Below are 17,682 nucleotides of genomic sequence, written 5' to 3' on the forward strand. Positions count from 1 at the left end.
CGGCCTCAAATTAATAATCCTCAAATTTCCGTTTCCTGAACGGTGAGGTTACAGATGTGTGCCATCACATGTAGCTTAAAACCTAGGTTTAAACATAAAATCTAGAGATGACTTGAAACTATAGCATGTTAAACCTTATTAGACTAAAGGAAGAATTCTTTATAGGGAAGCATCTGAGACTAATCCAAATGACCATGGAGAGATAGGCAAGGTTTCCTGGCGACATCTGAGAATAGAACTGATTTCACATTTCTATGATGTCTGAGCTAATTTCCCCCCAGGGACAGGAAAGACAATGATTTGAATCATCTTTAGCCCTATCTGTTTAGTACTTTGTTCCTTCTATTGTAAAATTAGTTCCATGGTTACAAATGGCAATGTCACAGATGATTAGTCATAATGATCCCAAGCTAAACTCAGAGTTTTCATCCCCTTGGCTAGATTTAGAAATATGTGGAGAATGTGGTAGATTGTCATATTAACACCGTCACACTTGAATACGAAATGCTTCCTTGAGTGCTAAGGAAGAAGAGGCAGAATGTGCAGAAGAGGACTGTCTCACTCCCATAGATTTGTCCAGTGAAAATATATCTACTTAGTGCAAAACCAGAAAGATTAAGTGCCATATTATTTAAAGTTCCCCAACTCACTTATTTTAGAGGTGGGAAAGAAGACCAAGGGTGGAAAAGGCTTTGCCAATCAGCAACCAAAATATGACTTAAGCTTTGGACTCTCAATTCTAACTCTGGTGTTTTTCCTGAAAATATTTTGGTACTTACAGGTTTTGGTTCATAGCTATTACTATCTAGAGCAAGAATATCATCCATGGTCCAGCTAAATACAGATTTCTCAAATTCTCTTTGGTATCTATTGTTGAGGAGTAGAGCAAAGAGATAGTTTCTAACGTCTTCAACAAAAGCTGTAACTAGGTTGGCTGCACTGGACAGTTTCGTAAAGCAGAATCATAGTGCTCCTCCTTTTGTTCAGATTAGCATAACCATTGTTGGATCTTGTGTTTTGAAGACATGATGTCTGAGAGTTGGGGAAAATAGGGCATACTTCTAAGACTAAAGGATTTCCATGGGGTTTGAGACGAGAAACACTATGAAAAGAAATTTGTTTAACTAGGAATGATCTGTTGAATCAGACAATAACAATAATGTTTGCCCTCTTTGAAGACCAAATGATATGACAAAATGACAATAGTTTTAATTGTCATACTATCTTAAGTATGCAGAAATGATCAATTATATATATAATTGTTTTGCAATACTTTTTGAGAATCTACTCTGTGTCAGGCACTGGGTTATTGATTTGATATCAGTAATCAACAAATGAGATTCCCTTCCATGTATGGAATTTACATTTTAGTAAGACAGATGAGCTACAAGTAAATGAATACAGAAATGTGCAATTTTGCAATAGTCAAAAATATAATGATAACCTGGGACACGGCTATCAGGCCAGCCTCTCTCGCCCTCCACCCCTCCCCCTCTTTCTAGCGTCCATCCCCTCCCCAACACCACCTCTGCTGCTGCCTCTGGCTGTGGACTTGTACCTCTTCTCCATCTTCACCGGGCCGGGAGAGTGGGGTTAGCCTGGATGAGAGTGTGCCCCTAACCTGGGGCCCTCCCAGGCCATGGCTCGTGTGCTCCCAGGGAGGAGTCCAGGACCCTGAGCCTCTGCTAGAAGCTTGGTAGAGGCCCCGCTGGGACCCTGTCTTCTGAGGACAAAAGGCTGCGGCCAGCAGGCAGACTGGGTGGGGGGTGGGGGGGGGGAACCGGCAGGCAGGCAGGCAGACCAGTAGCAGAGCTAGCTCTGGCCCCCTCCCAGACTGGTGGTGGCATAAAGATGGGGGTGGGAGTGTGTAGCGGGAGAAGCACCTACCAGGACCCCCATCTGCCCACTACTTGGGCACCCCAAATCTGTGTGCTGCCCACCTGGTGTTCCCCAACATCTCCAGCTCTACCAAGTGCACCCCTCTGGCACCTGCTTCCCCTGCTGCCAGCGATTTAGACCAACCAGGCTGTATCCACGGCAACAGAAGCAGGAGTGTCACTGGCTGCCAGATCACTGAGGGTCCCACAATGTGGCCTGGACTGTGGTTTATCCTGCTTGAGATCGAGTGAGTTCCCTTCCTGAATTCCAAGACGGTCCTGCTAAGAGAACCCAGTTTCTACCCACAGGTAATATACTTTTGCTCACTCACCCTGGAAGATGTGTCCCAGCTAGTGGGAGGAAGCTGCTATAGGAATAGAGGAAGATACCCATAATGTGTTTGGGACCTCCAGATCAATGACACAGTAGCCAGAGGTCCGTGTATCTGGAAGTGCAGGAAAACCTGGTATATGGAGAACATGGATTCTACTAGGGACACATCTCCTAACTACTAAGCTCACAACTTTAGTGGAGGCATGTCACTTGTTGAACCTTGTTTTTCCCATTTGTCAAAGAGACTAATAACCCTTTCTTTGTGAATGTGTGCAAGGATTAAATAAATTGATGCATGCAAATAAAAAAAATAATGATAAAAAATAAAATAGGAAAAAGAAGCAATACAAGCTTAAAATTTTAAATAGAATATTTAACATAAAAACTTGAAGCACCTTACTGGAGGAAGACTTCTCTAGGCAGGGCGACAAATAGTTCAAGATCTCTGTTTGAGAGCATGTCTGGCACATTAGATGAATAGTAACAAGCCAGTAGGGGTGGCTTAGTAAGAACACAGGAAAAGGAACAAAAGATGAAGTCAAAACAGTGAGGAAGTTGACCCTGCATGACATTGTAAGTAATAAGTTTCAATTTTTACTTGAATAGAAATTATGAGCCATTGGAAAGTTTTAAACAAAGGGGAAAAAATACCTTAGGTCATGATAGCCTGCCCTAGTTAGCAAGTGCTGAACAGACTCTACTTCATTTATTAAAGATAGCATCACAAATAATCTAGCTTTCATTTTGAAGTACCACTTCTCAGAATTTTAAATCTATTGCAATCAAGTGGGTGAATTACTAAAATACACCATCTTATTCAGTAAATCTGAGACAGAGCCAAAGATTTTGCATGTCTAACAAGGTCTCGGGTGATGCAGATGTTGCTGGCTACCGTACAAATCTTTGAGATGAAAATGAGAGCTATGGATAGATAAGTGAACAGAAAAAAAGAACTTTGAAGGGAGAACTAAAACTATACTTTCTAAAGTATCTGGAACATATTTAATTAGAGTAATACATTTATGATCTAGGGATGTAGCTCACTGGTAGCGCACTTGCCTAACATATACAAAGGCCCAAGGTTAAAGCCCAGGACAATGCACATGTAAACAACCACAGTGCATTTACTTGATTCCATCAACAACTTTAAGAAGTAACTATATAATGAAGTCCAGAAGACAAATGAGAAAATTAAGGCCAGAGTATGTGTATGTTTGGTATGGGGTTACCTTTAAGCCTACAGGGTTAATTTGTGATTAAGTCGAGATATAACAGCCAGAACAATATGTTTCTAGAACCTTTGTTCTTTCTACCCTATGTTATTGCTTCATGACATGAAGAGGATTTTTTAAAAATTTTAATTTAAACGTTTTTTTTTCATTTTATATACCAACCAGAGTTCTCCCTCCCTCCTCTCCTCCCATTTTTCCCTACCTTCCCCCACCCAACCCCCATCCACTCAATAGGATAATTTTTAATACATTTAATTGAGAAAAGAAAACGAGCTGAGGTGAAATACCTCCAAAACATCTTTCCATAACTGTACTTTCCAATGTGATTTCAAATAGTAGTGTTATTATTTAAATTTAAATTAATTCTATTTCAATAAAAAATTAGGCTTTCCTTCTCATTAACACCAGCCATGTTTCAAAAGCTTGGCCGGCTAGCAGATGTCTACTGGAGAGAGGAGATAAAACATTTTTCATCACTGCAGAACATTCTGTTAGCTAGCTCCGCTCTAGGGAAACAAGGACTTTGAAAATGTTACAACTATACCCTCGACTGGAAAGTAGGCCCCAGGCGAAGAAAAGAAAATAGGTTCTGATTTCTCTTGTGAGGGAAGGAAACAAGATGAGTCAATGAGGAGTTTTCGGAAGGTCAAAAGAAAGCTGGGTATTTTTGTTCTCGGTGTGTGTGTTTAAACCTTTTAAAACAGGACTCGAGAAACAGCTCTGTGGACCACAGTCATCTGTAACTCCAGGTCCAGGGAGCCAAATGCTTCCTCGGGTATCAAGCACACATGTGGTGCACAAACATACATGCAGGCAAAACATCTAAACACATAAAAAGAAACTTTAAAAATATTTTGAAAACATTCTTTTCTCCACTTTTCATTGATTTTTGCTTACTGCTTAGTAATAAACCCTCGGGAAATGTTACCCGGCCTCCTTAAGCTAAAGAGAATATGGGGCGGATGGGGAACAGGAGACTCCCATCGTCTAGAGAGCTAGAATGCATGGAGTTAGGGGATATAGTGACACAAACCGTTGTTCTAGCCCTCATCTCCTGGTGATTCCTTTCTTAAGTATTTATTTGTTCAAACTAACCACAATGTTCTCCACGTGGGGCACATCAGAATCATCAATGATGCTCTTGGAACTTAAGTAGGTGCGTGTCTTACCAAAGCCCTGGGTACTTCATGACTTACGTGGCAGGAGTGAAAACCTTACATCTGCATCCGAAATTTAAAAAAAGAAATTCTAGGAACTTTTCTATACATTCAAGTCTCTTAATCTCTTGCTTAAATTTGCTTTAATTAATGGGGAAGGTTTGGCTGGTCCTGGATCAGAAGCCAAGAGGTTAAGAGTACAGATTCAGGGAAGGAAAGGACAGAGACAAAGACAAGGTAGACAGGGAGGTAGAGGGCAGAGGGACATTAAGTATATATTAATGGATTAATGACAAAGAAAAATCAAAGAGAGGAAAGAAAAACAAATTGAAAACCCAAAGGATGCAATTTCATCCCATTGAAAACTGTCTGGGTGGTCAGTGCAGCTAATTTGTCCAACATTTTGGGACTACCACAAAGAGGTCCATGCTGACTGTCAGCTCTTCCTAGAAGAAGAATATCCCACCACCTATGCACCCCCCCCCAAACATGCACCACCATAGCTACCTCACAAATGTCCTTGAGGTGCTTGATGTAATGACGCTCGGTGCTCATGATCTCATTGATGACGTTGGCCCGCATCTGGTCGCGGTTCTGTAGTGGCCGGCCCAGACAAAGGCAGTCTGAATTGGGGTCCAGGTGTCCATTCTGCACATCACTGGGCCCTTCCTCCACCCCATCCTCCTGGTTCACCCAGAGCTGTAGAAGTAGGCAAAGAAAAAAACAAATAATAATGAGTTAACCTTCTTTGAGAAATTTTCAGCTAGATAGAGAAAGGGAAAATGAGTAACTATATATTTACAAAGCCTTCAATCAGAAGCGTTTGAAAACAAGAGTGCCAAGACTAACTCTAGGATGTCTTGCTGGCCCTAAACTGGGCTTCAAATTAAAAAAAAAATCTACCTACCTTAGTTTCCTGAGTTCTGGAGATTAAAAGTTTAAACACCCTGCCTGGCTCTTTCCTTTCTTTTTTTAAAAATGTGTATAATTGATCCCTTAATACCTACCATTTAACACAATTAAAAAGTTCTATAATGAATAAATATTTTAAGGAGTAGATATGGTTTTTAAAATTTATTCCAAGACACTGGAAAATAAAATTAGTTGTATTTATAATAATGAAAACAATTATTCCCTAATATTCTGTTACTTTCTTCCATCCCAGCCTATGTCAACATATGAGATATCTTCATTGGGTGGAATTTCATCTCTGAATGCTGTATCAAACTTGCTAAAAATTCTGGATAGACTAATGCAAACATTTTCACAAATATTGTTCACAGATGCTTGAGCTAGCACACACAGGCTCCTGGATGACAAATAAAAATATAAAAAATGTCTATACTCTATCATATTTCTAGAGGACTTATTAAAGTACTAAATGAATGACTGAATCATTGAATGGAAGTAAATCAGGGTTAGTGACATCAAATTTATCAATTATCTGTATCAGATATATACTATGTCTAACCATTACATGACTGTAAAAGAAGCCCTGGAGAACAAGATGATGGATTTCTCATTCTTCATTAGAGTCAATGAAGTCTTTCAAAATCTAGTTCTTGTCTTCCTTTTGCATTCCCTCTGTTACTGCCCTCATCTCTCTATAATAAGACACAGTCCCAGGGAAACACCTAACACCAATCTGTCCTACATGCTACTAACAGACCAGGTCCTTGACAATAACTTTGATCAGCGAGCCTCAAACCAAAAATTATCAAAAGCCTCACACTACTTAAGTTCAAATGCTTCATCTACTGTTCAAAATTATCACAATACGACCCCAACTGTATTTCCACTCTTATCTCCTATTCTCTTCAGAAATAATAGGCTTTTCTCAGATTTTTTCTTTATACAGATTGCTATCTATATACATCAAGCCTATATAGAATACAGAAATAACGTATTTAAAAACTTAAACAATAATGACTTAAACACTCAATTTTCTGATAAAGAAACTGATCTTCACAGGCACTGCCAGGGAAAACATCTTTGATATATGTACGTATGTGTATCTTCTAATGGTTTTAAATTATTTAATCAATACAAAGGAGATATATGCCTCATAAAATGTAAAATAGAAAACAAGTAAGACTGTGGTGGTTTTAGTGAAAATGGTCCCCACAGATCCATAAGGAGTGGCACTATTAGAAGGTGTGGCCTTATTGGAGGAAGTTCATTATTGGGCTTTGAAGTTTCAGAAGCTCAAACCAGGCCCAATGTCACTCTTTCTCCCTACTGCCTGCAGATTGAGATGCAGAACTCTCCTGCTACTTCTCCAGCATCATGCCTGCTGGCATGCTGCCATGCTCCCCACCATAATGATAATAAACTAAAACTCCAAACTGTAAGCCAGCCCCAGTTCAATATTTTTCTTTGTAAGCGTGGCTATGGTTATAGTGTCTCTTCACAGCAACTGAAATTCTAAGACAAAGACTCTGTTTAGTAGAATCAATGAAGAATGGCAATATTACAACAGACTTACAGAAAAGTCATTGAAAGGGAACACTATGAACAATTGTACACTAAAAATTCAATTAAAATTATGCAATGGATAAGTTCTTAGAAACACACAGACTAGAACAAACCCAAGAACAAACAGTAATCTAAGTAGGGTAATAAGAAGCATGAGACTGAGTGATCAGAAGCTGCTCACACGAAAGCAGGTGACAAGGTCTGCTGGTTTAAATATTTGATTTCAAATATTTAAAGAATTATTGTTCATCTTTGGCAAAAACCCTCAAAATACAAAAAGGCAGACACCTCAACAAAATGTTAGCAACATTTTTTAAACCTTCCTTATCAAATGGGATTGATCTCTGCAATACAAACGTGGTTTAACATAAGAAAAGCAATGTAATAAAGCATAATAATGAAGGCTATAAAATCCCACATGCTTATCTCAATCAGTATACTCCTTCGTGATTAAAAAGTATTTAATAAACTAGAAATAACTTCCTCCAAATGATAACGAGTATTTATGAAAAGACCATACACCCAAGAAATCAAGGCTATTATCTGCTCTTATCACTGTGATTCAATATTGTACTAAGAATTCTAGCAAGAGTAACTGAACAGGAAAAAAAATAAAAGGAATTTAATTTAATAGAAAATATAAAACTAACTCATATATATAAATCATGCAATCATATGCATAGGAAACTCTAAGGAATCCACCCAAAAGCTATGCTAATAAACAAATTCAGCAATATTTGTAGAATATGGGATAAATATTTTAAAATTAACTGTACTATCTAAGATTAAAATTAAGAATACTACATTTAAATAGTACGAAAAAACAAGTAATTGAGTAAATTCAACAACTTTACATTTTTTGACATCATTGGTAGTCATTCTCTATAAATAAATTAATAATTATAAAAGGAACTGAAATGTCTCACCAAAGATTTATACATTCCTAAAGAATCAGTCCCCAATGTAGCAGTGCTCAGAGGTGACACTGGGGAAGTGATTATATCATGAAAGTGCTGATTTCATCAATGGGTTAATCAACTGATGGACTTACAATTTGATAGACTATTGGGAGTGCTGGAAATAAGAGATGGGATCTAGCTAAAGGGGGTAGTCCTTAAGAGTGTGTCCTCAGTTTCTTCTTTCTCATTCATATTCATGCCCTCTTGCTCTCTCTTTGCTTCCATGGTATGAGATCAGCAGCCTCCTCTGGAACATTTTCCTAGCACCATTGTGCTATGCCTCCATAGCCTTGGGCTGAAATCTCTGAAACCATGATCCAAAATAAACTTTTCTTCCCTTTAAATTTTTCTTCCTTTTCTTCCTTCAGGTATTTGATCACAATGACAGGACGCCAACTACTATGGGTAACATCATTATGCGTTCAAGGAAAGTTCTAGGAGTTACTTAGAAATTTGTCTGATCTCTTAATGGAGCAATGTGATTTTTGTAGGTGAAAGATGGAGTATTTAGAACTGTCGGCTAGAAAACAAAGAGTGCATGCTAAGAGTTTAATTGGCAGTTCTGTGGGAGCTTGGAAGACAACGCTGAGAAAAATGTAGATAATGGAGGCCTGGCTTGTGAAGTTTCAAACAGAACCCTGAGAATCCCATAAAGACTCTGTCAGGCTCTCTCATTTGTGGGATATAGATGAGTTAAGCATCTGTGGAAGTGAAACCTTTGCTTTAATGGGACAATGGACAGTGGTGAGCTAGTAATGAAAAATCACCTGTGATTAATAAGAGACAGGCATTACTGAGGCAAAACCTTCTGGGAAGTGTTCTCTCGGGGTTAGCACATAAACGTTTGGTCCAGGCAGGGCTAAGACCTTCAAGTTGACAGTAGAACTTGCTAAGTAATGTGTAAGACACTTCCACATGGTACTAGTTTTGAAGACGTGAAGGGGACACAAAGAATTGCTGAATCACAAAACCTTGTGGCAGTGCTGGAGGACCTACAGAGACACACTGAGTGACCATCAGTGAAGCTGAAGGGTCAGTAAGTGGAAATTGTAGGACTGAAGAGAGAAGCTGAGGCTTGTCAACATGTGGCATGGTTAGAAGTCACAGTTAGCTTTACTTGTCACCTTGATATACACAGGAAGAGGGAACCTCAATTAGTAATTGTTTCTATTGGATAAAGCGTATGAGCATGTTTGAGGCACTTTCTGATTTCTAATTGATATAGATGGGTTCAGCCCAGTGAAGATGGCACCATTCCTGGGAAGGTGGGCCTGAACTATATAAAAGAATGATGGTTCCTGTGCCATTCTCCTTGGCCTCTCGTCAGCTCTCATTGTCCACCACATTCAGAGAGTCCGGTTTTATCCCATGTTTTTTTCAGTAGCAGTCCAGCTGGCCTTGGTGAGCTCCCAATAGATCGGCCCCACTGTCTCAGTGGCTGGGTGCACCCCTCATGGTCCTGACTTCCTTGTTCATGTTCTCTCTCCTTCTGCTCCTCATTATAACCTTGGGAGCTCAGTCCGGTGCTCCAGTGTGGGTCTCTGTCTCTATCTCCATCTATCGCTAGATGAAGGTTCTATGGCGATATGCAAGATATTCATCAGTATGATTATAGGATAGGTTCATTTCAGGTTCCCTATCCTCAGGTGCCCCAATGAACTAACTGGGGACATTGCCCTGGGCTTCTGGTAGCCATTCCAGGTTCAAGTCTCTTGAACTTTCATCTGGCGATGGATCGAGAGAGAGACAGAGACCCAATTTGGATCAACCGTCTGAGCTCTTAAGGTCCAAATGAGGAGCAGAAGGAGGGAGAACATGAGCAAGGAAATCAGGACCACGAGGCGTGCACCCACCCACTGTGACAGTGGAACTGATCTATTGGGAGCTCTCCAAGGCCAGCTGGACTGGGACTGAATAAGCATGGGTTGAAACTGGACTCTCTGAACAAGGCGGACAATGAAGGCTGATGAGAAGCCAAGGACAATGGCACTAGGTTTCGATCCTAATACATGAACTGGCTTTGTGTGGGAGCGTAGCCTGTTTGGATGCTCACCTTCCTGGACCTAGATAGAAGTGGGAGGACCTTGGTCTTCCTGTAGAGCAGGGAATTTGGACTGCTCTTCAGTATCGAGAGGGAGGGGGAGTGGACTAGGGGGAGAAGAAGTGGAGTGGGGATAGGGAGAGGGGAGGGGAGCGGGGGGAGGGGGCAATATGTGGGAGGAGGGGGAGGGAAATGGGAAACGGGGAGCAGTTGGAAATTTTAAGTAAAAAAGAATAAAAAAAAATAAAAACATATACACTATGAAAAAAAAAAAAAAGAATGATGGCCAAGCAAGTCAGGTAGAGCAAGCCAGTAAGCAGCACTCCTCCATGGTCTCTGCTTCAGTTCCTGCCTTGGGGTTTCCGCCTTGAGTCCTTGCTTTCATTTCCCTTTCTCCCTAGATGATAGACTGTAACTTCTAACATGAATTAAACTGGTTCCTCCCCAAGTTAGTTTTGGTCAGTGTTTATCATAGCAGCAGAGAAGTAAAGTAGGGCATTGCCCCACTAATCAATATATAAACACTTAGCATTCTTGCCTAGCACAAAGATAATCAGCAAACTCCTTGGCCCTCAAGGGAAAGATAATTAGTAATTATTACTAATTAACTGAAAATCACCATAAGAAAGCTGTTAACAAATTGCTTTTCCCTTTCTAACATACATATAATTAGAAGTAATGATCTCCAATAAAACAATGAAAATTTTGGTTGCATTAGAAATGGAGGGGAGAGGGATGGGGAGAAAAAAGAAAACCTCACAGAAATGCATTCATAACTACATTAACACACTAAACTAGGACTTGCCCGCAGAGCTTTACTGTACCATAGCACACCCATGATATCAACCACGTCTTTCCAACACATCCTACTTATGCTCACCATCATGTCATTGTATCTTCTATTGTGAGGGTCCTACATTTTGACCAAGAAGACCTCTTCCCCTTTTTTCCCCTCCATTCTTTTTTCCTTGGCTTTCTTTTTCATTGAAAATTCATACAGTATCTTCAGATCACGGTTTCCCCTACCCCATCCCCTCCTATGATCCTAAACTGAGTTTGTCTCTTTCTAAAAACTCTCTTACAGTGGCTCTAAGACTATCCACCATGGCATGGGTTTGAATCTGTAAGGTTTTGCAGAGGCTGATGTGCTAAATCCTTAGTTCCCAGCTGGCAAAGAAGTGAGAATATCAGGAAGTAACACCTCATAGAAGAAATAGGTCACTGAAAGCATGCTTTTAAAGGTTATAACTATCCCCAGTCCCCATCCACCTCTCCCTGCTTCATGGGGTAAATGGCCTGTGTCACATGCTCCCATTGGCATTATGTTCTAACTCACCACAGACCCAGAATCAATGAAGCCAAGGACCCTGAACTTAACTCTGGAAGTGTAAAAGCCAAAATACATCTTCCTTCATTTGTTTCTTTCAGGTATTTTGGTCACAGCTACCCAAAACATACAAACAAACAAAACCAATGTAACAGACCAAATAAGCTTTCCTTTTTTAAAATTTTATTTCCACTTCCTATGCAAGAAAGCCAAGGCAATGAGTCTCTCATGGTAAACAAGCAGAATCTGAGATTGATGCACAGTCTCTAAGTACTTAGACCAAATCAGGAGAAAATCTGGCAGGGTAAACAAAGTAGACTTGATAGCTTGGGTAGAAATATGGGCTTTCCAACACAGAGTAAGTTACCTGACTTCTCTAATCCTCAATGTCCTCATCAGTAAAACAGAATAGTTTCAGTCCACTTCAGAGACTACTGCAGGAATCATATGCATCTAAAACTCTTACATGAGATATCAATAATAGTTCCTGGCATCAAGTCGAGACTCTAATTATCCCATAATTTGATACCATCTGCTTCTAGAATAATAAAGCAACGTCTGAGAGGCATTCTCTAGTCAGGCTACTTTAGGAAGTACTTAGAAAGTACTTTGTTCTCATAATTTTCCTAAATATTTCGCACACTAAATACCTCCTCCTTTGCAACCAGACTCTATAGCCCTTCTACCCCATCATCATAGTCTGGAATCTTGATATTTTATCTATTAAAAGTCTTCCTAAGTAATGTATCAAATCAATGAGGGTAACCTGGGGTCCTATGAAGTGCTTTAGAGGCAATACATTTTTCTAGTCAGTCAAAAAAGAAAACAAAAGTTGAATCCCTCTAAGATAAACCATGTTCTCCTTCTCCCTGTTTTTTTTGTGACTTTTATGGGGCTCTACTGCTTGGACCTTGATGGAATTCATGTTCATTAATAAAGGAGCCCTAGCTGGGCTGTGGTGCATGCCTTTAATCCCAGCACTCAGGAGGCAGAGGCAGTCAGACTTTTGTGAGTTTGAGGCCAGCTGGTCTACAAGAGCTAGACAGGTTCCAAAGCCACAGAGAAACCCTGCCTCTCAAAAATAAATAAATAAATACATAAACAAACAAATAAATATAAAAAATAAAGGAGCCCCAAACAAGTGCTTTGGCAGGACCTTTGCAAGTCTGTGTCTTCTACAGTTCCAATAGGCTTTCTGTTTGAGCTTATATGAAATCAGAAAATATGGTTCCTTTCACAACAGTCAAACAAAAAATAAAGTAATTGGAAATAAAGTTAATCAAGAAAATGAAAGAATGCTACAATAAAAACTTCAAGATACTGAAGAAAGAAATTGAGGAAGATATCAGAAGATGGAAAGATCTCCTATGCTTGTGGGAGAATTAATATTGTAGAAATAGTCACCCTACCAAAAGAAACCTACAGATCCAATATAATCCAAATGAAAATATGAGGGACTCCCTTCATAAGCATAGGAAAAATTTTAAAAAGTTATATGGAGTTACAAAATATTAAAGATAGCCAAAGCAATCTGGGGGTGGGGCAGAGCTGTGAGATATATCATTATACCTAATTTCAAGCTAGGAGCTATTGTAATGAAAACAGCATGATACTAGCAAAGGGGAACACATCAATAAAATGGAATGAGGACTCAGATATAAATCTAAATACAACAGCTACATAACCTTTGATAAAGATGCCAAGAATATAGAGAAATGAGGCAGAATCTTCAACAAAGAGTGCTGGGATACATGGATTTCAATATACAGAAAAATGAAGACAGATCCTTAACCCCAAAAACCTGCAAAAACTTACCTCTAACTGGATCAAAGACATTAGCATAAGATTTTGTAGCCTATAACTACTAAGAGAAAGTAAGGAGTAGATGGAAACTTTCAGGCAAAGATAAGGACATTCTGAATATGACTCTAGGAGCACAGAAAATAAGACCAGCAACTAACAAATGGGACCTCATAAAACTAAATAGCTTCCATACAGCAAAGGAAACCATGAAACAAATAAAGGGAAGCCCACAAAATGGGAGAATATCTTTGCCAGCTATGTATTTCAAAAAACTAGGAACAGATCTGCCATGTGACCCAGTTATGCCACTCCTGGGCATGTACCCAAAGAACTTCATAGCTTACTATAGAAATGCTTGCACATCCATGTTCATTGTTATTCTGTCTACAATAACAGGGAAATGGAATAAAATAGATGTATATCAACTGATGGATGTATAACAAATGTGGTAACTATAAAAAAACTGAACACTATTCAGTTGTGAGGAAAAATTAAGTCATAAAATTTAAAAGATGAAACTGGAAAAATTACTTGCTGAGGTTATTACCCAGGCCCCAAAAGACAAATGTGCAGTTATCTGTCCTATGTGGGTAGTAGCTTCAAATCTTGTGTTTTGTGTGTTTAGCTTAGGGAACAGGTGGTAACCAGGAAACTCTCGATGTTCCACTGGGTAAAGGGGTGCATATTAGGAAGGGGGTATGGAGCATAGGTGAGGTGAAAGTGGAGCACAAAAGTACTGAGGGCAGAAAAATTAAAGCAGGTACTGGAGAAATGGGGACGCTAGATGGCAAGGGAAGATTTGATAGAGGGCAATTCTTCCAACTAAACTGAGAAACTTCCTGGGAACCTATGATCTTGCAAGTCCTGGAGACTGCATAATGTAGAACACATGTGAATTCAAAGACAGTGTGACCATACTGGGTGCTAAAGATTTAAATGGGGCTGGGGGCAGGAGGGGAAGGAAAAAAGGGATAAGTGGGCATTAACCAAAACAAAGAATGTGTGAAGAAGCCTTATGAAACCCCACTAGTATAAACTAACTAAAGCATAATTTTAAAAGAAAATGAGTTGGAACAGAAATGTCCCACATGGGAGAATAATGCTGCTCTCAGAAGATGTAAGTTATTAAGTAAAAATCTCAGTGCCAAGCACAGGTTACCTCCCTATGAATTATTGGTGAGGGAGGCCCCAGAGACACCCTAAAGAGGATTGGCTATTAGCATTGCCCTTGGCTGCCATCATAAATACATAATAAACATACATACATACATACATACATACATACATACATACATACATACATAAACATATTGCTGAAAACAAAATGTACTTCAGTCGCAGGACATAAAGACATCAATATTAATTGACCAAGAAACTCTTCCTGCTAGCTACCTTTCTTTTTTCTTTCTTTCTTTCTTTTTTTTTTGTTTTGTTTTTCGAGGCAGGGATTCTATGTAGCTTTGGGGCCTGTCCTGGATTAGCTTTTGTAGACCAGGCTGACTCACAAAGATCTGCCTGCTTCTACCTCCCAAATGCTGGGATTAACGGCATGTGCCACCACCGCCTGGATTCCTGCTAGCTACCTTTCATAATGATGGAAAGTGCTATGGGGAGAAAAAAAAATCAATGGTCTTAGCCAATGCTGAACTTTGCATTCTATAATAATGATTTGTCAGACAAGATATGCCCACTGGCACAATAGTGGCAAGACAGCTTCTGGGGTAACCAATTATTTTCTTGATTGGATTTGAGGCATGCTCCATAGGAAGTAATTCAGACCTGGTATTGTAAACATGATCAATACTCACAGCTAGGGACTCCATAGGCTATATGGCAGAGCCTATTAATTGTTTGCTAAATGGTCATGTTGACAAATTCCTTTTTAAATATTTCAGTTTATGTCCATAGATTTGTGCTGCTTTCAACCTTGATCACAGAAGCATTTTATTGTAATGTGCAGTGGTTAATGAAGAACTCAAACTCTTCAAGAGGCTGAGAATAAGCACCTATGAGTGAGTGCTCAGCCATGAATGGAACATCTATATTACCACCACCACCTCTAAAGCTCAGGAGACATCACAGAAGAGGGGCTGGGAAAAAAATATAAGAGTCGGAGGATGGGAAGAATACTGTGAAAACCTGGTCTGTGTATATCACATAGCTGTTACACACATGAACTCACAGCAACTCTGGTTACAGATACAAGACCTACACAAGATCAATGAACTTAAGAATTCAAGGAACTCCCAATGCCCCACTAATAGCAACTGATAACTACTAAGAAAGGGAAAGTCCCTTTTGTTTGGTGTGGGGATAGTCATTTGTAGGTTATTCATGCCTTGTTGGATAATCCAAACACATGTACATCTGGCCCTACCAATTGGACTTAGTAGGTTATAATAAAGACACTACTTTAGGAGAGATAGGAGATATGTTGTAAGGCGTGTGGTGGGAGCCAGGGCAGTGAGTGAGGTATGTGAGATGAAGATACACTGTATAAATATATGAAAAATATAAAAGGTCTCTATTTACGCTATCAGATTTGAACATATGAAGTCCTTCCCTGCCTGATTTCATCATGAAATCCACAGTTAAAAAAGTTAAAAATGCTGAAAAATCAATCTTACCCAAGTTACTCATCTTCCAGAAAACAGACAATTTTTTTAAATTAAGATTCAGAAAAAAAATCTTGAAACAAAAGTGTTGGTAGTGATTTGATAAACACTGGCTTGGTAACCTTGACTCCTCACCTTAGGAATCCTTGTCATGAGAAAGGACATCAATTTGCCTAGCTTGGACCCTAAGTCTCCCCTTGTTAGTGGTGTAAGAAATTGTTTCGAAACAGGTTGTGAGGGAGATAGCTCTTCAAGTAAGATAAGATTTGAGGAAAGTAGGAACACATTTACAAAAATGCATTCTTAAACTCTTCAATGACTATACAGGACAAGCTTTTCTCAGATGTTACCTCATAACTGTAGGGGCAGATGGTGTCAGCCTAGGGGATAACAATAACTTACTGAAGCATGTTTTGGGCTAAACCATCTATTTGCAAAGGTAGGTCCACTAGGGTCTCATTCATTCTTATCCTGCAGAATGGTAGATATATCTCAAATCTGACTTGTTTCTTGCCACGTGATCTCTTGCAACACTCTCCTTATATTTTCACCCATTGGTGTTCTTTATACAAGCTATGGTATTCTCTAATGGCTACTCAAACCATATGATCCTTCCTCACCTCAACTTGAAAACTATGTCTCTTCCCACATTATCCTAAGTATTTTATCTGCTTACCTTTGTGCAAAAACGATAGCAGGGCTGGAGTAATGAGTAATGAGAAGAATTTATAGGTCTGTTATTATAGCTCTGTTCCTTGATGCATCTAATCTATTTTTAGCCTCCTATGTACTGTATTTGTCTACAAATGGAGGCTAAGTGTTAAGGTACTACTGCAGTAACATTATGTTTCTTTCTAGAAACCAAGTAGCCAAAAAAAGCACACTGTCCAACAATAGATGAGGCAGGTTCATTACTCACAATACTATTACTATTACGTTGAAAGCCTGACATTAGCAGCATGTTCAGATCTCTGAATAGATCTTGTCCTTGGACCAGTGGCTGAATGAGATGGAACTTGAGTTCTGTATGCCCAGTTAAACTTAGCAACATACATGTAGGAGCAGCAAGAAGATGATTCAGAATAACTTATCCAAATGATGGATGAAAGCTGAAAGCCACCAGGAGGTTGTGGCACATGTCTTTAATCCCAGTATCTAGGAGGCAGAGGCAGATGGATCTCTGATTTCCAGGCTAGCCTGATCTACTAAGCCAGTTTCAAGACAGTCAACAGAACTACACAGAAAAACCGTGTCTTTAAAAAGAAAAGCAGCTTTGAAAAAAGAAGCTGAAAGTCTAGAAATTAGAGGATAGGAGAGGCTTGGAGGATCTCATCTTGAACTCCAGACTCTTGAATAGAAAGAGAGACTATTCTGAAGCAGAGGGCAAAAAAAAAAAAAAGAAAAAGAAACACATCTGACATTAGCTTTAAAAGTTTGCTATATCAGCAGTACTATTGTTAAATGCTTCCTCTGCAATAAATATATTGTCAGTACTTCTACTGCATAATTTTGTATAGTTCTCTTAACAAAAGATTCAGGTAGGCGCTGTTAAATCATTAGTTTACAAAAATATGGTCACTGTAGCACAGAAAGCACAAGCCACCTGTCCCTAGACATTTATCAATAAATAAGAAGGGTCTAATTACAACCAAGAAAAATAATTTCCAGAGCCAATGGTCTTGGCCATCTATACCCATTTCAGGAGTAGAAGTTCCAGAAAAGCAGAGTATAGTTTGGATGAAAAAGAAAATCTCCTAAGCAATGACTTGAAGAGGCAGGAGCCATCTGTAGACTAATGGTAACATAACTGGTAGTTTCTCTTAGATAATCCATGGGAACAAATTTAAGGTTACATGGTGATA

General features: G+C 39.3%; 1 protein-coding gene across 12 annotated transcripts in view; it reads right to left on the reverse strand.

The window, feature by feature from the left end:
* Arhgef9 (Cdc42 guanine nucleotide exchange factor 9) overlaps positions 1 to 17,682 on the reverse strand; it is a 308,119-nt gene that overhangs the window by 70,249 nt on the left and 220,188 nt on the right. For all 12 annotated transcript variants that reach the window (XM_057759313.1, XM_057759302.1, XM_057759306.1 and 9 more), the window contains one exon: positions 5,108 to 5,299. In XM_057759313.1, coding sequence (XP_057615296.1) covers positions 5,108 to 5,299 — 192 coding nt within the window. The remainder of the gene's footprint in view (positions 1 to 5,107; positions 5,300 to 17,682) is intronic.

The sequence above is a fragment of the Chionomys nivalis genome, chromosome X, assembly GCF_950005125.1.
Source record: "Chionomys nivalis chromosome X, mChiNiv1.1, whole genome shotgun sequence".
In the NCBI taxonomy this organism is placed as follows: domain Eukaryota; kingdom Metazoa; phylum Chordata; class Mammalia; order Rodentia; family Cricetidae; genus Chionomys; species Chionomys nivalis.